This window comes from Pangasianodon hypophthalmus, chromosome 13 (assembly GCF_027358585.1).
Source record: "Pangasianodon hypophthalmus isolate fPanHyp1 chromosome 13, fPanHyp1.pri, whole genome shotgun sequence".
In the NCBI taxonomy this organism is placed as follows: domain Eukaryota; kingdom Metazoa; phylum Chordata; class Actinopteri; order Siluriformes; family Pangasiidae; genus Pangasianodon; species Pangasianodon hypophthalmus.
The window spans coordinates 4683696-4709046 of NC_069722.1; the positions used below are offsets into that span (position 1 = coordinate 4683696).

General features: G+C 40.8%; 2 protein-coding genes across 4 annotated transcripts in view; one reads left to right on the forward strand and one right to left on the reverse strand.

Annotated features, from left to right (window-relative positions):
* plekhh3 (pleckstrin homology, MyTH4 and FERM domain containing H3) overlaps window positions 1–5014 on the forward strand; it is a 43486-nt gene extending 38472 nt beyond the window's left edge. For all 3 annotated transcript variants that reach the window (XM_026916627.3, XM_026916628.3, XM_053239153.1), the window contains 2 exons: window positions 42–233; window positions 2733–5014. In XM_026916627.3, the coding sequence (XP_026772428.1) occupies window positions 42–233; window positions 2733–2870 (330 nt within the window). In that variant the 3' untranslated portion in view covers window positions 2871–5014. The remainder of the gene's footprint in view (window positions 1–41; window positions 234–2732) is intronic.
* tubg1 (tubulin, gamma 1) lies at window positions 4660–25111 on the reverse strand. Its single transcript, XM_026917275.3, has 11 exons — window positions 24767–25111; window positions 22454–22566; window positions 21038–21205; window positions 20832–20900; window positions 18759–18838; window positions 17229–17355; window positions 14850–14936; window positions 10479–10628; window positions 8932–9084; window positions 8557–8718; window positions 4660–7400 (listed from the first exon to the last, which is right to left on the reverse strand). The coding sequence occupies exons 1-11, from the start codon at window positions 24813–24815 to the stop codon at window positions 7203–7205; spliced, it is 1356 nt and encodes a 451-aa protein (XP_026773076.1). The 5' UTR covers window positions 24816–25111; the 3' UTR covers window positions 4660–7202.
* Between the last annotated feature and the right edge of the window lie 240 nt (window positions 25112–25351).

Genomic DNA, 25351 nt, shown 5'->3' on the forward strand with positions numbered 1-25351 from the left:
TGATATTATAATAACCGTATATATCTCTGTGTGTGGTTCAGAGTTCGAGCGGGAGCTTCTCTCAGCGTCTGTGGCTGGGTGTAGCCGCTTCCTGCGTGTCTCTGTATCGCCCAGGCGAGGCCGAAGCCCTCGAGTCGCTCCCCATCACGCAGATCTGCTCATACGGCGTCTCCGACAGCAACACCTTCACCATCACTGCCACCGACCGCCACCTGCTGTTTCACACCTCCGAGGTACTTTAAGTGTTCTTGCATTTTCTCCGTCAGTCTTCTTTGCTGAATGGGACGTCCTCGCTCACTGAGGCATCACACACTTTAATCCAGCTGATCATCAGCTGCATCAGTGATGGAGAATTTATCAGCCTAGTCTTGAAGCAGCTTCATTTTCCTGTTAAAACCCTGTCGCAACACACTCCAAGCGTTACAGCAGTCCTCTTTATTCACCACCACCGTTCAGGAACGTTACACACAAAAGAGTGGAACAAAAAATGTAATATATTATAGTGTAATATGTTCTATAACACACTGTTACATCTGTGAAAGCGAACCTGTTTCGGGTTGGTTTCATCATTTCAGTCTTTAGTCCCTCAGATGCGTTTTCTTGGCTCTTTATAAAATCAGGTTTTATGCAGCAGCAGGCTGCGTCTCAAACTGCATACCTGTGCACTACTGTAGAGGATTACAGAGTGTACATAACTGTCTAGTGTAAACTGCTCGCATGTGATCCTCTGTGAGAAACCGGTCAGTCTGGTGTTGCGTGAGTGCCGCATGACTGCACACTTCTGCTCTGCTAAATCCTACTGTCTCACTCTCTATCTGTCTCTCTACCTGTCTCTCTCTCTCTACCTGTGTGTCTCTCTATCTGTCTGACTCTCTACCTGTGTCTCTCTCTACCTGTCTCACTCTCTATCTGTCTCTCTCTCTCATTCTCTACCTGTCTCTCTCTCTCTCTACCTGTGTGTGTCTCTCTATCTGTCTGACTCTCTACCTGTCTCACTCTCTATCTGTCTCTCTCTCTCATTCTCTACCTGTCTCTCTCTCTACCTGTGTGTGTCTCTCTATCTGTCTGACTCTCTACCTGTCTCACTCTCTATCTGTCTCTCTCTCTCTCTCATTCTCTACCTGTCTCACTCTCTACCTGTGTGTGTCTCTCTATGTCTGACTCTCTACCTGTCTCACTCTCTATCTGTCTCTCTCTCATTCTCTATCTGTCTCTCTCTCTACCTGTCTCACTCTCTATCTGTCTCTCTCTCTCTCATTCTCTACCTGTCTCTCTCTCTCTCTACCTGTCTCACTCTCTATCTGTCTCTCTCTCTGTCTCATTCTCTACCTGTCTCACTCTCTACCTGTGTGTGTCTCTCTATCTGTCTGACTCTCTACCTCTCTCTCTCTCTACCTGTCTCACTCTCTATCTGTGTGTCTCTCTATCTGTCCGACTCTCTACCTGTCTCACTCTCTACCTGTCTCACTCTCTGTCTCATTCTCTACCTGTGTGTCTCTCTCTCTGTCTCACTCTCTACCTGTCTGACTCTCTACATGTGTCTCTCTCTATCTGTCTCAGTCTCTACCTGTCTGACTCTCTACCTGTCTCACACTCTACCTGTGTGTCTCTCTATCTGTTTGACTCTCTACCTGTGTCTCTCTCTATCTGTCTCAGTCTCTACCTGTCTCACTCTCTACCTGTCTCTCTCTCTGTCTCATTCTCTACCTGTGTCTCTCTCTGTCTGTCTGTCTGTCTCTACCTGTCTCACTCTCTACCTGTCTCTCTCTCTGTCTCATTCTCTACCTGTGTGTCTCTCTATCTGTCTGACTCTCTACCTGTGTCTCTCTCTATCTGTCTCAGTCTCTACCTGTCTCACTCTCTACCTCTGTGTCTCTCTACCTGTCTGACTCTCTACCTGTCTCACTCTCTACCTGTGTCTCTCTCTATCTGTCTCACTCTCTACCTGTCTCTATCAACTCTGTCTCTTTCATCACTTCATTCATTTCTCATTGTAATTCACTGGAGTGGAATTACATGGCAGCTCTCTCTATCTTTATCTCTCTGTCTCTCTGTGTCTCACTCTCTATCTGTCTCACTCTCTACCTGTGTCTCTCTCTATCTGTCTCACTCTCTATCTGTCTCTCTCTCTCTACCTGTGTCTCTCTCTATCTGTCTCACTCTCTATCTGTCTCTATCAACTCTGTCTCTCTGTCTCACTCTTCACCTCCAGTTTCTCATCGCTGGAGTAGAGTTACATGCCAGCTCTCACACTCTCTCTCTCTCTCTCTCGCTCTCTCTCACTCTGTCTCTTTCATCACTTCATTCATTTCTCATTGTAATTCACTGGAGTAGAATTACATGCCAGCTCTATCTTTACCTCTCTGTCTCTCTGTGTCTCTCTCTCTCTCTCTCAGCCTGTCTCTTCCTGTGTCTCTCTTCACCTCTGATTTCTCATTGCAGGAGTCGAGTTACATGTCAGCTCTCTTCTACTCCTCTCTCTGTCTCCCTCTCTTTGTATTTCTATATCACTCTTTCTCTGTCTCTATCTATCTCTCTGTCTCTCCCTCTCTGTCTCTCACTCTTTCTCTCACTGTATATTTCCCTGTCTCTCATTCTCTCTCTCTCACTCTGTCTGTCTCTGTCTTTCTGACTCTCTCTCTCTCTCTCAGCCTCTCCACCACACTGACACTGTGTACTTGATCATTTTGTTCTGATCTCTCTCTCTCTCTCTCTCTCTCTCTCTCTCTCAGCTGACTGAGATCATGCAGCTGATGAATGCCTACTTCAGTGCCACCCGACGCCAGCTGGCCAAGGACGACTGCATCACCATGGAAACCAGCTCCAAGCTCCGCCCCTCCCTGCTGGAACTGCCCTCTCACCCGGTTTGAAGAGACACGCAGCCGATTCTAAAGAGGCCCCCATCCAATCGCTCCGCCCACTCTGTCCAAGACGTAGAGACTCCATCCGTCCTGAGATGCACGGCCGAGAGATGAGAGAGAGCAGGACAGGATGGACAACGGCCAAAGATCCCAGAATTCCGAGCACGCTCCTGGCCTGGCTGATAAAAAGCCTGAGAGAAACTCAGCTGAATACGCTGAAGACAATGAGAAAACACACACAAACACACACTGTGACACACAGACACGTCCATTTTGGACATTTTATGGACGTTTCCTTTCAGCAGAGAACTTAAACCGCCCTACTTCATACTCCCTACGAACTACAAAGTGCATTATGGGATTTATGGACACTTGCCACAGTGCATTATGGGATTTCACAACTGCACTTCAGACTCATACAATGACAAGTGCACTATATAGTGGATAGGGTGCGATTTGAGACACGCAGCTAGTGTATGTGTGGGTGCACGTGCAAACCAAAGCGTTTTTTTTTTTTCTTTTCTTTTCTTTTTCAAACAAACCATCTCCGTTATATATAGAGAAGCAGCCTTTTTGGATCTCGGGAATGTGATTTCTGGAGGTCCGCTTCATTGTGGCTCTTCTTTGCTGAGATGATGGAGGCCTTAGAGCAGGTGTCACCAGAAATCAGTTTCATCGTCCCGTAAAGAAATGCAAAATTTCCCACACAGTGTCATTTGCTGTCTGAAGCTTGCTTCCGGTAAAAAAAAGAAAAAAAAAAAAGAAAAGAAAAATCCAGGCCTCCCTACTCGACTCATATGAAGGCTTATGTCAGGCATATGTAGGATTTCTGTAGGATTAATAGCTCACATGCAGTGCAGTGCATAACCTTACCTGAATAATCTTAGCATCTTCTGAGATTGTCATTTTGCTTTTTATAATATGTATAATGTTACTTTGTTTTTTATTTATGGATGTCTATCTGTATGTTTTTTTTATTACTTGTTTTTTATATATCCTTAAGAAGTGTATAAGTGTATTTTATTCCTTTATTAATCACACAGAGCCCGGGAATAATCAGTCCCGATGTACATAGTTTGTATATTTCTTTTAACCCGTATCGAGAGGGCTACCCAAAAAGGCAACGCGCATCCAGATCGCAAGAAACGCCGCAATCATCAGCGTTTATTTCGACACGGACCAAATGTATGCGGGTGATCAGAACAGATCGGCGTTTTTGTCCTAAAATAACCACCGAACTCACACGTTAAGCTCGAGTCGAGTTCGATTGTTCGTCCAGCTGTGCCTCAGAGAGACTTGCCACCTGTGCCTGTAACAAAAAAAAAAAAAAACTGAACATATAGTCAAGTCTGAACATCTGAGTCCACTCCCAAGAACTGCTATTTTTTTTCAAAGACAGAATAAAAAATCAATATTTCTTAATAATACGCTTCAAAATCAGCTTATGGATGATAACATATACTAAACCGAGTCATGTCTTACCTGAAGAGCATCACACTTCATACCTGACAATGAAAACAAAGTGCCAACAAAATCACCTAGTGCCATATTAGAGAGAAAAAAAATTGTTTTTAACATTCACTAAAAAAAAAACAAATAGAAAAATTAAAACTAGTGAGCGTTCAAAAATTAGTGACGATATCAAAGTGTATTGTGATGTAATTTATCGCAATATTATCACCATTAGTGTCATAGCGCCCAGCCCTAGTTATTAGTCATCATGATCTGTAATTCTGTACAAATCTAGTTCTGCTAATTGCTGAAATAAGAACAGTTCTTGCTGTAATTAATTTTATTAAATTTTTTTTTTGGACAGGACTCGTGAGTGTCTGCAAGTCGTTTTTATTTCCTGTTATGTGTATAAACGTCGTTCCTTTTCCGCAACGTCCCTTTTTTCCCCGTCCAACAGCATCGCCACTCTCCATGCGTCACTTAAGCAGCTGCAGGCAGCTCCGCCCACCGTCTTAAAGCTTCACGCCGCATACGCTAACACAAAGTGTGTTGAGTCGGGATGCTGCACGGTACTGCGCCGTGTTGCGCGTCTGTAGCCAGTTGCACTATTGTCTGTACAGCTAACGTGAATGTGCAATAATAAAGAATGATGGTAGATACTGTATGTGATTAAATAATAAAGGCAGCACCATTGGACTATCGTTTACGTTATGTTGTTTTGGGGTGATCACACACACACACACCAAACACACACACACACACCAAACACAAGTTTACAATCTGTTAAAAAGTGCACTGATATGCGATGATGGTTTGCTTAAGTCATGTGGTTTCTTTTTCCACGCTTGGCCATGCTGCATTTGATTAAATCTCATAACTTGGAATTTTCTGAACAGGAAAAAAAAAGCCCAATACAACCCCCAACCTCCAACCCCCAGCCAAACCCCTACTCCACCCGACTCCACCCCACCCTCCTAGGAAACTCAGAGGGGTCTCCTCAACCCTGAGTTCAGCAAGTGAAGTCAAAAAATCAACATGGCTGCTCACAGCATCATCAATAAAATAAAAACAACAAATCCATATTTTTCCCCATTTCTTAGTTGAGTCAGCAATATTTAAGCACGAATGCTCCGCCCACACCATTTCCGATTGGCTGATGCCTACTTACATCAACATGTTCTGTCTGGACAACACTTGTTTACACATCGCCATGCTTTGAGGTTTGTCGTAGTTGATGGTATTTATAGCCTGACTTGTTTTTGAGTTACTGAGCTTGGATTAAACTCGTTCAATTCGAGGGAGCAGTCAGTCAAACAAGCTAATATATAAGATAAGAACTCAATAATTAATATAATAACTCGTGATTGTGGGTTGTGATTTCCACCAACTAAATTAAAAAAAAAAAATTAAAAACAAATCACAGTTACTTTCCAAAATCCACTTCACTAGTGAACCAAAATGTCCCAAACCTTATCCTCACTCACAACTGAGAACTGAAAAGGTTTTTATTTTTTATTTTTAAAGGAGTAATTTTTATCCAAAGCAACCTCAAACTGAGCAGGAATTGAATCCAATCACAGAGCTGACGAGGTAGCCTTGTGACTAAAACAGTGTCTGGAACAAAAACAGGTTTTTCTCGATTTAATTACAATCATAAAATACATTTTAAGCGAAAATAACAGTAATTTGTATAAATTCTACAGCAGCCTGTATGAAATTTGGCTTTTAACGTTTCTAATCGGTATGAAGTTGAGAGCACACACACACACATATGCACACACACACAAAGACAAGACAGCGAAACCTCTTGTCTTAGAAAATCATTTATTTAAGTGAACACAAACTATTTACAGTAGAAAAAAATGCGCGGGTAGAGAGAAGGAGTAGCTCTGAGAACACAAGGCTCAGTATGAAAGACCACGGGAAGGGACAGAAAAATAGAAACCTTATATTTAACACTGAGGAACCTGTGAGATTTTCTAAAAGACTTTTTTAATCTGCAGTATTTTAAGGAAACCTTTATTCAATCCTGCACAGGTTCCCAATCCTGGTCCTCGTGTTTTTGCTGCTCTGACACACCTGATTCAACTCATCAGCTCATTCCTGAGCTGCAGTGAGTGTGTTAGAGGGAATTAAACACTAAAATGTGCAGAGATTCTCTTCAGGATTTATTAATACACACTGGTCTCAGATCAGCCGTCTCACTACGACTGCATGCCCTCTAGATTATAAAGACTTAATGACTGATTTTAAGGATTCTCTCAGAGCTCCGATAGTCTTCTGGAAACCACTGACGCTAAAGATGGGTGTGGTTTTATTCCTGATTATCAGCGAGATGAATTGTCTTATTAAAAGCTTCAAACTTAAATGATAATCAATCCCTAAAAAGCCACAGCACTACTTCGTAAAGGAAAAATGTGTGTGTGTATGTGTGTGTGTGTGTGTGTGTGTGTGTGTGTGTGTTAAACAGGAAAGTGCACTCAAGGATCTTTTATGTCTTTGCCCTTTTCTCTCAGTCAGGCTTATCATTTTTCCGCTCCACCCTTTCGTCCCTGTTTTTCCTACAGAGCTGCTTTCAGAGTCGTCCCTGTGAGACCACCCTGCCTTATCTGCTTACTCAGGACCCTGTATGTGTGACAGCAAGTGTGCGTGCGTGTGTGCGTGGTGAAATGAAGGAGTGATGGATAAAGGCTTTAACAACAGACTGAAAAAGAGAGAGAGAGAGAGAGAGAGAGAGAAAAGATACAGATATACTTGTATATACACTAAAGTGCACACACTCTCGTCTTGTTCACACACAAACAATTAAATGCAGACAAACAATTGAGTCCAGGACCTCTGAGTGTATGTGTATATATATATATGTGTGTGTGTGTGTGTGTGTGTGTGTTACTGCTCCTGTGCACCCCAGGAGATGTAGTCGGGCCGTGTAGCGGCGCTGTACTCGTCGATCAGGTGCTGCACCACCTCGCGCGAGTCGTCCAGCTCGTCGAAGTTGTCCTTGAACATGTCCTCCTTGCGGAACTGCTCGAGGAAAGCCTCGCGCTTGCGCAGCTTGTCGTACTGACGGCACGTCCTCTCGAACAGCTGAGGCGTGAGATGAGGAAAAAAAAAAGGATTAATGACAAAATAACACAATCATAGACTAAAACCTAAGTCAGTGACAATGTTAGGATTTCAAACAGAGCTTTGTGATTGTGGTATGTTAAATCTGATAGCCCTTTCCCACGACAGTATATCCATACATTTACACTCACTGGCCACTTTAATAACTTTAAGAAAAGGACCAGGAAATCATCAACACCGAGCCTGTGCCCACTGTAGCCTCAGATTCCTGTTCTTGGCTGACAGAAGTGGAAACCGATGTGGTCTTCTGCTGTTGTAGCCCATCTACCTCAAGTTCCCACATGTTGTGAGATGCTTTTCTGCTCAGCACGGCTGTACAGAGTGGTTATTTTAGTTACTGTAACCTTCCCGTCAGCTTAAACGAGTCTGGCCTCTGACCTCCCTATTCAAAAAGGCGTTTCCGCCTGCAGAACTGCTGCTCACTGGAATTTTTTCCCCGTATCATTCTGTATAAACAGTAGAGACCGTTGTGTGTGAAGATCCCAGGAAATTATCAGTTTCTGAAATACTCACACCATGCTACAGTCAAAGTCACTGAGACCGCATCCTGATGTTTGATGTGAACATTAACCAAAGCTATTGACCTGCTTGATTTTATGCATTGCGCTGCACCACATGACTGGCTGACTGGATAAGCAGTGGTTCAGATGTTCCTATTAAAGTGGCTGGTGCATGTATGTTCAGTTAATCATGAACTTCACTTCTGAAGTTTTAAAAGCAGACAGGAGAGACGAGTTTGCCGAATGACAGTCAGTGCAACCTTTCACGCTTCGTCTGATGGCACGGCTGAAACAGAAGCGCCTCAGGGACAAACCGCTGCACCTAATTAAACGCGTCACCTAATTCCTCTTTTAGCAGCGAGAAAGGTGTGTCATGCACTTCTCTGTAAAAGCCCAGTAATGAGCGGTTATACGACTGGAATGTACAGCCAAGAGGTCGTTTTCATCAGCGTGACGTTCCTGACTCTTCAGCCAAGTCCCAGTCTCAAAAGAAAGACACGGCTACACGGCCTCTCTGACACGGCTACAAATTTACTGCAGCATTAAGATCTTTTGATCAACTACCAGGATTGTAAGCTGTATCGTAGTGACATCACAAAGCAATGGGCGGAGCTTACCGAGGAGATGCTGGTGTGATTGGCCATCATGAGGCCGCTGACGCGGTGAGCTGACGGCAGGTACGGGGACTTGCGTGACAGCGCCACCTGAATGCTAGCAGGACCCCACGGGATAAAATTAGCCAACTTCCTCTCTCGGATTCTCTGGAGGCTCTTGTGGACCTGAAGGAAGAGACGGACGGAGAAAAGAACGAGGAATATGTTTTACAGTATTATAATATATAGAAGAGTTCAAGGTTTATGAGCAAACCCTTCAGCCAGAGAGGTGACGGAGAGAACACTACTGAGGCCACACCCCATTGTTGACACCCACAGCAGTGCAGCACACTGATCTTTCACATGTGTGCACACACGCACACACACACACACACACACCTGTGTAGGATCCACCTCTCCCTGGATGATGTTGAGGATGGCGATGTAACAGTGGTTGGTCTGACGGTCTCGGCCCGTGGACACCATGACGTTCTTGGGCTGCAGGAGTCTCCTCATCACATCCAGGACTGTCGTCTTCCTCACACTCGCTACCTACAGAGTTGGAAAGAAATACAAATTTAGCTTATCAGTGCTATGTACTATAGAAATACCATCTTCTCCAATCATCTCTTTTGCCTCTTTAAAAAAAGAAGGTGAAACAAAAGAGGCGGAGGGACCCATTAGCAGTGTTAAGTGGGCAGAGTGAGTGACAACACAGTTGGGCTGAGTGTGAGACATTATGCAAATGTTCCGATTTTCCGAGACATTATGTTTTTGGTTCCATGTATTCAATCCGACTCGCAGGATCAGAGTTAGTCTATCTAAAACAGCGCTAGTGTTTTTTCATCATTCTATTTTGGTGCCTCAAACAGATTCACCTCAGCAAACAGGCAACAGAAATCGAGAAGTACAAAACTTGTTCCCTAGTAAATAGTGATGCGCTACACTAATGGGTTTTATACACAAGCAATTCCCTTCTGAGGTTTTATTTTTGGTAGTTTTGAATACATTCTGTAGGAGATAATTGAGTATTGTGTGGATATAACACTATCCTTGTAAAACTGTAGCATAGCAAGAAAAAAAGACGTGACTAGGTAAACGCTGCTTAACATGGACACATTCGAAAACAGTTTTTCATGATATTGGTGTTTTTGCTTTACTTTAAAAAGTCTGTCTCCAATACTGTAACAGTGACGACAGTCAGCATTTGCAGACTGCGCACACTACCTATACACTTTTAAAATTACTTGCTATCTGTTTTGGACAATGGCCAGACTAGTTTGAGCTGACAGGAAGTACTACGATAACTCAAATAAACCACTCTTTACAGCTGTGGTGAGCAGAAAAGCATCTCAGTGACATAGCTGTTCTTTAATTAATAATAAAATGTAATACCTGGCAAATTGCTGTGGTATAAGAGCAACAGAACACTACAGGACGTGCTGTTCACACCACCCCGTTGTTGATTAATTTCCTATAACAGCACGCCCCCAAGTGGTTTATTCTTTACTTAGAATGAAAGTCACGGTTTGAATACTGTATCTGTTTTTCAAAAACGCTGTTTCAGCATGGACTGAAAGCTGAAATGCAGAAGAACTTTGCAAGTGTATTTGTATTAGCGAGGTTGTGGCCTTAGTCATCCGTCTCACTGAATACATGTCTCAGTTTTAACCAACGCTTCAATTAACACCAGCTCTATGAGGTACATGACTCACGTTGGTCAAAATGTGACCTCGTCCATCCTGCTAAATTATTATTATTATTATAATAGTTATTATATTTTTTATAAGGACACTCTTATTTCCACACTTATGTGTGTGAGAATGTGTCACCTCTACTGAATCTAGTTAAATAACACACAGCTTGTACTTTTTATTGGCTATTGTTTCATTCCCACTATGTCCTCAGTGATACAAAGTGTCTTTAATGTATAAATCACTACTTACTGACTGGTCAGTGGTCAGTGGTGTGTAACCAGTCATGAGAAAGTGGAGGCGGGGAGTGGGGATAAGAGACGCAATCAGACCAATCAGATCGTTGTTCATGTATCCAGGATAACGCAGTGTTGTTGTGCTGGCGGACATGATGGTGGAGACCTGGAGGAAAAAAAAAAATATATCAATGTGTTAAAAGAAAACTACACAATAGCAAGTTCCAAGCCACATCAGTTTGTCTCTTGTGGGTGTGGCCTGTCCAGGGCTTTTAAAATTTCAATGTGAAGTGGTAGCAGACAAAATACAGAAATTGTACTGGATTCTTTCCTATTAATTATACACTCATAGGACACAACTTATAGGACACTACACCTGCTTGGTCATGCAATTATCCAACCAACCAATCATGTGGCAGGTCATGAACTTCCGTTAATGTTCACATCAAACATAAGAATGGGGAAAAGTGTGATCTCAGTGACTCAGTAGTTGTTGGTGCCAGGTTTAGTATTTCAGAGCCTGCTGATCTCGTGGGATTTTCATGTACAACAGACTGTATACAGAAAGGTGCAAAAAACAAAAAACATCCAGTGAGCGGCAGTTCTGCAGGTGGGAAACGCCTTGTCGATGAGAGAGGTCAGAGGAGAATGACCAGACCGGTTCGAGCTGGTTACGGTAACTCCAATAACCACTCTTTACATCCGTGGTAAGTAGAAAAGCATCTCAATCTAAAAAAAATAGTATGAAATTTTTTTGAAGTATTGACAGTGTAATAGTTTGCAAATTGCTGTGGTGAAAGAGGAATACACTACAGGACATGCAGTTCACACCAGCCAGTTCCTGATTATCTCCCTAAAACACCACGGCCCCAGGGGTTTTATTTCTTAGAATGAATGTCAGTGTTTAAATGCTGTTTTGACAGCCGGGATTAGGAACTGAAGTTGGGAACGATGATTAGCCCGTGTCGCAAACTTCCAATCGATCGCTGGTGTAAATAAAAATTAAAAAATAATAATTTTGCGTTTAACCTCTCTGTACACTGTCTTAGTCATGAGGGTGTGTTCATTCACTGTCGCATGCCAAACTGCAGTTACTCTCCTGTAATACTGGAGGCAGACAGGAGAGACGGGTTTCTGACTGACACTCCGCTCACGCTTCAACCGAAGCCTCGGGGGAAACCGCTGCGCCCCGCAGCTAAACACTTGGCCTAATTACTGAGAAGCAAAAGTTAAAAATCCTGCACTTTCCTGTTCGAGCTTATTCATTTGTGGTTATGCGACTGGAATGTACAGCCAAGAGGGCGTTTTTCACCATACGATTATTGTTCTTAATTCAGGAATAAAACACAGTGCACTTTTTATCCATTTATAGTTACTTATATTGTTTGTCAACAAGTTAGTTCGTGTTATCACTTACGTAAACAGCCGTTCCCTCACCAGCCTCTTTTTTTTCCTCTGTTCAGGTTAATAAAGCAAATACGCAGCTTGTCATGTTACACAGAAACCACAGAGCGCAAACTCCTATGTCCTGAAGATGACCGAAAACTTACAGAGCCAGTGCTGACACTGGAGACTCCTTCCATAAACGTTACATAAACCACTCTTTACAGAAAACGTCACCATTTCAACAATTACACGTCTTTTAAATTCATTTATATGAATTGTCCACTGTACACGTCCCTGGGGATTCGCTGTTACTATAGAAACAATAACGTATCAGAACAAGCACATTAACTTAAACCTGTGGTTTGGCTTGCAGTCAAACTGCTGTAAAAGATGCAGCTGTAGAAAATTAAATCACCCAATCAGATTCGAGAATTCAACAGCGCTCTGGTTATAATAACGAATAATGTTGAGAATCTCTGTGATCTGAGACACACTTTCAGGACCAGGGACTGAAAAACCTGAGCACTGTGTCCATCCCCAGCAAAGCAACCTTTTAATTTTAGAAAGCAGGCTTAGGAGAGCAAAAGTTTGTGCCCAGATTTTATTAGATCATTCAAAAACTTTACACTGTGGGTTTTTTCCACTACTAATATCTATTAACATATACTATTTGACCGTTTTTGCTTCACAGGAACATCTGTGAAGCCCCACACATGAAATGTTTTGCTTGTATACGTTAAATTCATTTTCGCACGCTGTATAATATGTATACAGAATGTATTTACTTTTGTTTTAGCTTTTATACTGATCATGTGATTTTTGCTGCCCTTGATGAGAAAAATTCCTAACAGCTGAGTTGTCATGACAATAAACATTGAAACTCAATCTATTAAGCTGTCCTGAAAGGGGGGAAAAATGACCAAGTGGTGGTTTTACGGGCATTACTGATGAGTGAGTATGCCAGGATCTGTGGTCTAGCCCACACTTACATTCCTCACTCTCATAACTACACAAATGTCCCATTAGTCTCACTTTAGTTGCTGAATAATGCATAATAAGTACTGAATAATATGTTTAATAATAAGCTGGGGGGTTAGATTATAAAACACGACTATGAATTATTCATCTTTCAGTGCCTGTGTAACTTTCCTCTAAAATGAGAACAATATTAGCTGCATTAATAAGTTCAGACCCAAGAGTGAACGTAATCAAAGTCTAACGATTTTGTTGCCTTCGGAAATAATTGTGTGTGTGGATGTGAAATTGAACAGGCAGCGTGGTGAGAGGTGCCAGCAGTCCGCCTACACCACGGAGATCAGCAGCCACCATTGAAAGGAAATGAGACTTTAACTAGGTGAGCAATGCTGCCGTCATAACCCACAATTAATACACGGAAAAGAACATAATTTCACGGATATGAGCTTCTGCTCCTCAAACACAAAAGACATTTTTCTGGGACTGATTCACACTCGCATAACCGGTTTCACATGTCTTTCTTGCGTGTCAGCCATCAATTTATCTCAGATCGCTGGACTGAAATAAAACTGAGATTTATTTTCCCGCTCTGTTACTCTGGAGTCACACAGGGTGGATCAAAAACATGGTTTTGGTTATTTACACCGCAGTGCTTTTGAATTCTCTCATCTGACTGGTCAGAAGGTGTTGATTAATCTTCTCTAACAGCAGCTCTGCACAGCAAATCACAGGTTTTAATTTAATTCAATAATTCTAATACTTTACAGTGTCTATAGTAACAGCTCATTCACAGAGACTTAAATGGCAGATGCTCCACATAATATAAGACACGTTTTAAAAATGCGTTCTTATTTAACAAATAAAAACATACTGGTTATATGGTGATGATTTCTGTATGTAAGTGTCGGTAAGTTTTCAGAAACGGGAAAGTCTTCAGGACAGAAGAGATAGCCTGTGCCACAGAAACACACGCTGTGGACCAAAAGTCCACAGGGTGGAGCTGGATCTGATCATAATCCAACCACAATCTAAACACAATCCATCCACAGGACATTTGGCTTGAATCCGCCCAGCTCCCTCCAAGGTAGGAGGAGTCCGACTCCACCCCATGGACTTTTGATTCTGTAGTGAGGGGTACTTGGGGCAGAGGAGTTTGCACTTTCCAGTTTCTCTGTAACAAATTGTGTTACAGTGGATGAACAGAGAAACTCTTATAATGCAAGTGATAATCAATATTGCTCAAGAAAGTGTGTGGTTATATTGAATAACAGCACGGCTGTGATTCAGCTGTAGGTATGAAGCCGCAGGCCGAGTGCCATAGTTAATCACAGCAGTGCTGATGTTCAGTATAACAGCATGATCACGAGTGCGATATTGCTTTTATACAGCAGTTTTATAAATAAGAAATTGATATCGAGTAACTGACATTTCAGGCACGATGTGGCCAAATAATTTGTTTATTTTTGCTCCGTGAACAGAAATGGATCAGGAAGAAGCCACTGACAGCCCATCGGCTAGCTGGCTAGCTACTGACTAGCTTTCATCTTATAAGTCAGAAGTTATATTCGTGAAAAATCGTTCCGTTTGCCTCGCCTGCTGATGATGTTGTAACTCTACTGTAGTAACGGTTTCAGTGGGACTGCTGCTAGAACTGGAATTTTATGTGACGAACACGGACTAACAGTGAAACATCCCAGTGCGGTTATACTAAATATAAGCACGCTTAAAAGACAGTTCGTGAAATCAAATTAGAACAGGAACTAACTGTTGTATAAAAGGAACTAATATTTCACAAAGTTACATATAACTAAAAATGGATTTAAAAAAAAAAAAAAAAAAAAAAAAAAAAGTGTCAGCAGTGACATAATAGGAAATAAATACTTCAGGACGTTTTGTTGATTTTTTTTTTTTTCCTATAACAGGACGGCCCCAATGTTTTATCCCTTAGTTATATTTGGGGTAGATGGGTAGGGAAACACTCGAGTCTAAGGTTTCCATGGAGATGGATTTGCTTGACATGTCTCACCAGTTGGTTGATCTGAGAGAACGAGGGGTTCTGGATGTGCAGTCTGTCTGTAGCAATCCTGTTCAGAGCCGTGTTATCCAGCACCACCTGAGAGAGAGAGAGAGAGAGAGAGAGAACCTACTGTTATATATGTGTGTTATACATTTATATGTGGAAATTTTCTGCCAACTCCTTTCAAAACGCTTGTATTCTTGGCTGAACTGATTTTTCTTTTTCTTTCTTTCTTTTTTTTTTTTTTTTTTATTAAAAGATTAACCATGTTAACCATCTTCACTATGCACTGTTGACCTGAAAACTTTACGTATCCACACACTAATAAGTGGAGACGTGTGGAAATAAAGAGAGGAAGAACAGCATGTCTCCGTGTACTCCTCGGTAGTAAGACTTCATCAGCCTCGTTAGATCCTGCGCTAATTTAATCTGCCTGAGAAGGAGTCTAAGCTGGCGTGCAGCAGTGCCTGATTCAATAAAGCCGACACAGCCGTCAACCCTCGCTGATCACATTAGCTAGTCTCTGCCGGTTCTGTGTGTGGCTTTGAGTGTAATATAAGCACACAGAGAGGAAATAACCACAACACTGCAGTTTCTACACATCTATACAGCGTTATAGGACAATTCAGGGACGATGAAAAGTTCCTGCTTGTGTTTCTCAGGAAGTGTGATCTTTTTGTAATAAAGGACATACAAACTGCCCAGTGGTTACACCATTTCAGCTCTGACTGAAGCCGTGTTCTTCTGTATTGGATTTGCAATATGATGTTAGCATTATAATGTCACTTTGTCATTAGATGTATAGACAAACACACTCCTGTGACTAGCTACACTCCTATCAGCACTGTTCAATACAGCAAGCTCCTCCTCAATACCTTCTGGTCTGATGAAAATGAATTTACAGCTACAATAATATTAGTCATGGGTTTTGAGTAACGTAATTAAGTGCACACGCACAGATAAAACAGCTTACTTAATATTTAAACAGTCTGACGTGTGTGGAAATCATTAGCTTAACATCACAAATTTAATAACAGAAATTACTTTTGAAACTACGTGGCAAAAACTTTGCAGCCAATTGAATAAACCTATTTAACTTTTCTTTATTTTAGCCTATAATGTTAAACTGCCACAGAGTGAACATTGACAGCAGTGCTACACTGAAAAAGCAGCATCTCGATGGGGCAACGTCGCGTTATCAGAAATTTTATTTATTATTTATTCATTCACTGGAATATTAGCAACTCCTGTTCACCATGAGAAAACGTTTTCCACCCTATATACAGGTCAAATCGCTGATAGTTTCTATTCAGCTTAGATGCTCACTATGTAGGGTTTAACGTAATGCTGCTGTAGAAACTACATCATCATCAGAGGTGTACAAATAAATGAATAAATAAAAAAATGTTAGTGAGGTACAAGCGTGAGTAAAATGAAAACCTAAAATTAGGACTGAAACAAATATCTCTAGAGGAATCCAGATATTTGTTAAGCGCTAGAGCACTTGCATTGAGTGAAATGGACATTATGTAGAATAATATGCTTTTGTGACACCTATTTGCAATATACAATGTAAAAATAAATAAATAAATAAATAAATAAAGGTTTTCATTTGACTCAATCTCATAAAAGCCTTCTAATGACAGCTATTATAATGTAACGTCATACGATAAACTAACTATCTAGTTAAGTGCATTAATACAGACTAAAGGAAACGAACAAGTATATGATTATTATCCTCTACTTATTTTCTGAAGTATGTTTTACGCCCTAGCCTTGAAGTCAGCAAATTGCTAGCGAATGTTTCAGCGTTATGAGCTGCAATGTTGTCTCCTCTCCTCGCAAATCAAATACATTATTTCATTCAGGTTCCTGTCTTTATTTTCTCTCGGTATGTTTAACCGCAAGGAGAGCAATATGACGTCTTTTCACTAACGCTGAACCTGTAGACTGTTGGCTTTGTGTGTTCAGGAAGTGAGTGATTATGAACATGGGGGGGAAAGTGGTGAGGAGAATGATATAACATTATAACTGTCTTCCTCTCCTCCTCCTTTTTTTTTTTTTCTTTTTTCACCCTGTGCCATTTTTGGGAGCGGAAGTGAAGGGGGAAGAAAGCGAGGTCTGTTCCGAGGGCCGGATCGAGTAACAGCGGGTGCTGAGAGAGGAAATGTGCAGTTAGCTGGGCGTGTGGTGGAGAAGAGAGACGCCCTGTTTTACTCAGAGTGAACTCAGCACACGTTCAGCTTATGTTGACTTTGCTAATTTATATATATATATATATATATATATATATATATATATATATATATATATTATATATATGTGCTTGCGTGTGCATGTGCATTTGTGCGTTTGTGTGTGTGTGTGTGTGTGTGTGTGTGCGCTCACCACACAGTCTGCATTCTGGGTCAGTCTCTTGAGGGTGAGCAGAGAGTTGTAGGGCTGCACCACCACATCACTCATCTCATCCTGGTTAGGAAACACAGAGTACGTCTGCACCAGCTTCTTAGGATATCTGAGAGAGAGAGAGAGAGAGAGAGAGAGAGAGAGAGAGAGAGGTGGGGGAAAGGGGGAGAATGTTATTGATAAACACTGCGGCTAGTTGCTTTACAAATTTAGCACCATGTCTAATTAGGCATGTCTTAAATTTTACAAACGATTACAGCTGTACATCATCAAACCACTTGGGATCAAAATGGGAAAATAATCAACGACAGGGCGGTGTGATGCAACCTGACGCAAAACATAGTCACTGCTACTACCTGAAGTTTTCCTGTAACAGCACACACCAAAGCGTTTTCTTCATCTTATACCAGAGCAGTATGTCAACAATTACAATTTTTTATTAATTAAAGAATATCATATTTCTTATCCGTTTGCATTTATTGTTGTGGAACCTTTGCAAAACAAATTAGCTCCTGTTCTCACTTACGTTATAGCAGCTATGAACACTCGTTCCCTCACCAGAAGGCTTTAACAAAGATTGCTACGTAGCGCTGACACTGGAGACTCCTTCCATACGTGTTAAATAAACGTCTTCTTACAGAATCTTCACATTAACAATTCTATATTTTTCTTTGTTAAATAAAAACAATTTAAAATTCATCATTAGTCTTAGATTACTGTATTATGGTGCGTCCTTCATGCAAGTCCCTGTATAGCTTGTCGCTGCATTACTACTTTCCGAGCTGCTGCTGTAGAAAATTAATCAACACCATCGGACCAGTCAGGATTGAGAATTCAAGAGCGCTGTGGTATCTTGATTATCTGATTATTTGAAAATGCTAGTCCTGCCACTTAAAGCTGGATTGAGTAAACTATGGAGTTAAGGAATGTAAGTGTGTTAAGGAGTGTATGTTTTGTCTACAGAGGTGTGTAATAACTGAGTGGAAAGAACACACCCGCTCAAATGTAAACTGATTATGACACTCAATGTTTTTAAACACTTTTTTTTTTTTTTTTTTTAACAATTTACCCACCAACATGCTGGACGGATGAAAGGAGCAACTCGTCAGTGCCTTAGATTACCTGTGTTTAGTAAGCGAGTGGGTGTTAATTATAGCTCTGGTGACATCTAGCATGTCTCCTGTGTCTTTTACATCATCAGTAGGAGGAGATTCGCTCTACAGTTAAAAGCAGGGGGCTGTGCGTGCTCAAGTTGCGCGTGTGTGACGCTGCATGTGCGCTGCTACATTTAAGAAAAAGAAAAAAAAAAACAAAACAGGTCATTACAGTGACGGCTTCTAATCATCCTCGCCTGCATACTGACAATGCGTAGGGTGGAAACCGAAGCAGAGCAGCAGTGTAGAGTTACAGCACAACAATGGGAATGAATAAGTTAGGCGGAGTACAGTGCGAGTGTGTGTGTGTGTGTGTGTGTGTGGGTGTGTGTGGGTGTGTGTGGGTGTGTGTTGTAACCTGTCATTGAGTTTTTCCAACAGGTAGGAGCCGAGACCAGACCCTGTGCCGCCAGCGATGGAGTGACACAGCACAAATCCCTGAAACACACAGACAGCACAACAGTTATAGTATATGTGTGTGTGTGTGTGTGTGTGTGTGTGTGTGTGTGTGTAGGCAGCTGCGTACTGTACACCACCGTGTGAGACCATAAGGACTATTTTAGGTGGTTGGGCACACACACCCCATTCACCTAAAGATTATTTAGCCTTACCACACACTCACACACACTCACACACAGCTCTAATGTTAGGGAATCGAGTGACAGAGGGTAACTGCAAAAAAAATTAACCTGACTAAAGCAGTTTTAAAAAAACTCTGTTGTTTTAAAGGGAGGGACGTTTCCCGCTTGCAAATTAAGAGGGCATAAAAAGACGTGAAATAACCCCCTCCCTGCGTATGGTGTGTATACACGTGCTCCTAAACGTCAGCGGGATAAACACAGCGTGCCTTCCAGCTGAGCGCAGAGACACGATGCTAAAAAGCGGGAATAAAAACACGTCACTGCTCCATCTGGAGGTGATCAGGATGCCGTCTTTGCACTTCGAACCGCTCCAAACCAGACCTCACGAGAGGCTAATGACCATCAGGGGGGAAATAAACAGAGTAAAAACATCGGCTCATTCATTACAGCTAATGAGGCTGGTATCTACTGACAAAAGAAGAACTTTACTGAGCATCGGATCAGATGAAAAAAAAAAAATCATGACTGAGAAATATGCTAAGAGAACTGAACATACTGATGATGTGATGATAATTAGGAAAAAAATGCGTACACAAATTTGTTTTGACTTAAAAAGAATTAGTCATGGAGAACTTACGTATTAAATTAACATAGTATAATAAATAAATACGGATTACACTGCTACAAAAAATTCAGTAAATCCAGAAACTACTTCATTTTGAAGAACAATGCTGTACCACCAGGCTGTGTTTAAAGCCCCGCCTCCTCTCTATTTTCATTGGTTGCCTGTTCCTAACCAATCGTGGTTGTTTTGTATGCAATGATTTATGAGACATTTTGATTTGGATTTTAACTCTGTACATTTTTACGTACATTTACGTGTTATTTTAAAAATGTACATCAAGGCGTACATATATGTCATATATCATAAGAGGTGTTCGATTTTTTGGTGACGGCTGACTGCCGGAATAACGATCGAGTCGGCCGAAATGAAAATCTGGACCTGAATTTGAGGAACTGGATTTGAAACAGATTTTTTTTTTTATTCAATTCAAATCCTAGTGGCACAACTATCATTCCATAGATTTGACCCCTACGCTCTGATTGGCTGTAATTGTAATATTTTTTTTCACCCCCTAAAGGTGAAGGTTAAGGTTAAGGGTGGAGCAAACCTCCACGTCTTTCCGACCTGCTGCTCATGTTGTGTTACAGTGCAGTGTAACAAACTCAGAGGAAAGTGCTCTCTACCTTCTTCCTCATACATGAGCTCACAGACGCCCACGATTGGCTAGTGTCGCTGTGATTGACAGGGGAGAGAGACTGTATGCCCCTCCCACCCGCAGAGCACAGCCTCTCTTGACTCCCAGCCACAGATGGCTGTGGCATCGTCAAGATTCAAACTCGCGGTCTCCTGATGACAGAGCAAATGTTTTATTCATTATTTTAACTGACTGTATTAGTAAAAAATTATGATAATCGCTCAACTCTATCATAAAAGCGAGATCAGAGCAAAAACAAATGAACAAACAGAAACACCGTTAGTTCATCTGAATGAGAAACAGTCATGAAAGATAAAAAGAAACGCTAAGTTAAATGAACTAGATGCTAATTATTCAAAATAAATTCATGTTGAAGATTTGCTTAATATTGCATGTTGCAGTTAAAAAACAAACAGATAAACAAATAACCATATATCTAGCCAACAAACGTGCCACCAAACCGATGCCAAATATTTTTTAGACTCCTGAAAAAATATTATTTTTAATTTTAGACCTGATGCTTATGAATAAAATAATAATCATACATATGTGATTTTTCCACCAATACACGGGTTATGTAGAGAACCTCACCTCCAGACTGTCACTGCCGTCTGCTTCTCTATCAATGATGTCAAAGATGTCCTCATGGATCTTCTCCCCCTGGGGAAAAAAAAAAAAAAAAACGCTTTCAGTACTAAACTTAAGCTCTTATCCAGGATATACACGAATATGAGTAATTAAGTGCAGTGTGAGATGAGATTCTTTAAACCCAGAGCGTGTGTTAGAGGCTGATGAACCTGAGAGAAACCGCTGGCCCAGTTATTTCCTGCTCCTCCTCCGTGCTCTGAGAGGTAGATGTTCTCGGGGTTGTACAGGTTAGCGTAGGGCGAGTTCAGGATGGTGTGGATGACTCGAGGCTCCAGGTCCAGGAGCACGGCTCGGGGGATGTAGTGCTCGTCGTCCGCCTGCAGGGGGAGAAACAGCACAGAGAAAAGCTTTAGAAACCATTATACCTCATTTCTGTTAAATGTCTTCGGTGGAATTCATTTGCGAGCGTGTTGTTGACGTGTGCTGTGAAAATCACTGTAATGTTTTTGTCACGTTTGTCAAGAATATTCAAAATAAAGAGTTAGTACTAAACACCTGACAGGCAAATTCAGAAAAAAATTGTTGTCACATATACAAGTACAGTACGGAGAAATTATTTTCATCTCATGTCGTAGCTTGCGAGGACGCTAGCATCAGACCGTAAGCTTATCGATCTAAAAGTATTTGGACCAATCATATTTAAATACGCAAATGTCTTGGCGGCTTGTGTGATGAGGATGAAAGTTTTTTGGGCTAATAATAAACCCAGGACTCAGGATAAATTCCCTTTTAAGTCTGGTTCCCCTCAAGGTTTCTTCCTCACGTCATCTCAGGGGAGTTTCCCCGCATTGCTGTCACCTCTGGCTTGGGATCATAATATCTATGATTTACATCCGGACTTTTGCTTCACCTGGTGAACACTTGGAGTCCAGCGCACTCTGCTGGCCAACTAACACACCATCTCCAGCAGTTCTGTGATTTTCCTGCTCCACATACCTGATTCAACTCCACTGACCAGATTCCTTAAATAAAACACGTTCCTTGCGTACATTATATGACCAAAAGTATGCGGACACCTGATTATCACACTCATATGTGCTTGTTGAACATCCCATTCCAGATTTCGTCCCGTTTTGCTGTTATAATGAGCTCCACACTTCTGGGAAGCTTTCCACTAGATTTTGGAGCGTGGCTGTGGGGATTTGTGTTCATTCAGCTACAAGAGCATTAGTGAGGTCAGGCGCTGATGTTGGTGAGGAGGTCTGGGGTGCAGTCGGTGTTCCAGTTTATCCCAAAGGTGTTCAGTGGGGTTGAGGTCAGGGCTCTGTGCAGGACACTTGAGTTTTGCCACTCCAACCTTAACACACCATGTCTTCATGGAGCTCGCTTTGTGCACAGGGGCATTGTCATGCTGGAGTAGGTTTGAGCCTCTTAGTTCCAGTGAAGGGAAACTGTAAAGCTACAGTATACAAACACATTAGTGGTGTGAGGGTGTGAGTGAAGAACCACATATGGGTGTGAGGGTCAGGTGTCCACATACTTTTGGCCATGTAGTGTATATAAATATACCCATGTAACTCATAATCCTAATCAGCAATTCTAAATCTGGGTGGGAATTTTGTTACCTGATAGAAGAATACGTCTTTCCGGTCCGTGCCCTCGGTGGCAAACTCCTCCACGATGCCCTCTGGGCTGATGCCATGCTCAGCACACAGCTGTTTCCAGAACTCAAAACCAACTGCAACACAATAACACACAACGACACATCATGATTCACAGGCAAAGATTTTCACCAATCCGATTACAGATTCCGACTGAACTGGGCAATCTGTGTAAAATCTCTGTTTATCTGTATGTCACGTGTAATCCGGATGCAAAGGAAGCACGTTTAATGTCAACGTTACCATGACAACTAGTCCAGTCAGCGTTTTTAGGTTTTTAATCGTTTTAAATGATTTCCATCGCAACAAAAACTCATCCAAGTGTAACTGCTGAAAAACGAATTTGTGCTGCTCAGCATTTTGTATTTCAGGATGATCTGGTTGTTGAAAATAAAATAAAATTCACACACTGTTCATCTGTATAACGCCTTTATTTATCTTCTAATCTTCTTTATCTTATTTATTTGTTACCAACATTGAAAGCCACTGACTGGGGAAAAAGACACTGTGTTTTCCCCCTTTTTTTCCCCCACCATGTGTTTGTTCTGCATCCTGGCTGAATGTCGGACGAATTTCGAATGTTAAAATTCTGAAATGTCCCTCATCTGCCTCAGAATGTTAGCTTGATGCCAAACCAACCTCACGATTATTCTGAGCAGATTAAAACCCATGACGTGAACAGTGTTTCCTTACTCAGCTATTTGAATTCGCCAGGAGCACATCATCACCCAAACACACATGCATAAAGCTTTACATCACTATTATACTTCTATTTAACCGAGGTTTTAGTTCAATCAAATATGAATTAGTGGAATTTATATTAATAGATTATTAATGGATTATTAGGCTGCATGTAAACGTAGCTAAAAAGACTCCTAGCCGTCTGCAGCGTTATTAATACGACACTGAACTCATATCGACTTCTTAAGTGTCTCTTCTCGCCGCGTGCACACGGTTATGAAAATATTAAGGAAAATTAATTAAGGAAATTATTATTTAATTAATTATTATTTAACACATTACATGTTTAATTTTGAAAACCATACTCTGTATACACTATTAATACACCATCACTATCTTCTGAATAGATTTTGAGCTGCAGTAACAAACACATCTTTATTATGGCTAATTATGAAACATAAATATTACTTAAATAATCAAGAACAAGTATTCGGAAACACCGGCGAATATTTGAAGCCTGTAAAATGCTGTTCAGGCCTGACTTAGTTTCAAAATACAAACTTAACAAAATGAGAAATTAATTCTTACACTGCAATTTCTAATAACTAGCTAATTAACTAGAGCCAATCAATTACTCATTAATTTCATGAGAAAGGATGAAGAATTGTCTGATGCATCAAATATTATTATATATAATATGTAATATATTATGTATGTATACATGTATTATATATATGTTAATTATAGATCACAGGAAAACAATATTATATAATAATATTATACAAGTTCTTACCAATGTCTTTAGCTTTAGTTGACAATAACTTTACACCATTTGCTTTTTCTTTTACTTACTGGAGTTCAGGGAAAATCTGCAATGTCTTAATCTTTCTTTTTTTTTTTTTCCCTGAAGTTTGCTTTTATATTTTCTTTAAAAATGACTATATTCACTGGTTTTGCATTACAGGAGCCCATGACAACCAATGTCCTTTGCAAGAACATATCATTTATTTTGATTAGTTAATAAAATGAACGTTTTATTCATATAAGCTTCAGAATTGAAGGTTTGAGCATCTTGTTTATTTTTTCTAGCTTGACCAGAACAAACTGATTTCATATTCAAGAGAACAATACAGTAGAGCTGTTAGCACTAATAAACAGACAGTTGGACCTATTTTGAGTAAAATATACAACTGAGATGTTTATTGTTGTGTGTTACATTTGCATAAACATACTTAGAGAAAATGTTTAGTTTATTCTTGGAAAAAAAAGATAAAATAATAAAGAACGTGTGCACAGAAATGGCAGTCTCCTTTACAGTACAACCCAAATAAACAGCTATATTACAGCTTGTTAGAGGTTTCCAAGCTAACTGCAAGCTAACACATTCACACTTTTATCTATATAAATGCAAACACAAGCCAGAAAAGCAGAATTCAGCAGCAGTGAGACCCGAGCAGCTTATTTTTACCGACACAGAGTCAGTTATGAGTTATGCTAGCACAGCTAACACAGCTAGCACAGCCCGATAATGCTAGCTAGCTAACTTAGCTCATATCAACCCGCTAAAGCCCAAACGCTTTGTAAAGTTTCTCTTACTCTGATTTCCACACTGCCCCAGCTGCAGCGTTATAATCTCCCGAGGCATGCTGTGTATGCGGCTAATTCCTGTGGAATTGTGTTTGAAGAGGTGCTGTCAGCTCCGTCACTGAATCTTCCCGCTTCAACACACACAAAATACCGCATAACGGTGGAACTCATTGCGCATGCGCCGCCGTCTAGCCTTTACTGCGCATGCGCAGCGGCGGTTTCGCTACCATGGAAACCATGGAGGCCATTATGTGTCCAGTAAAAAGGGCTAATATTCATATATTTAATAAATAAATCCTCCATAAACTATGTTTACACTAGAGATACACATGATAACACTTTTTCTTCTCTGATACCGATACTGAAACCTTGAGTACACACACAACTCACACATTTTATATATATATATATATATATATATATATATATATATATATATATATAAATACATATACATATATATATATATATATATATATATATATATATAAATACATATATATATATATGTATATATATATGTGTGTGTGTGTGTGTGTGTGTATACATATATGCACTTGTATATACACATACACACATATATATATATATAGA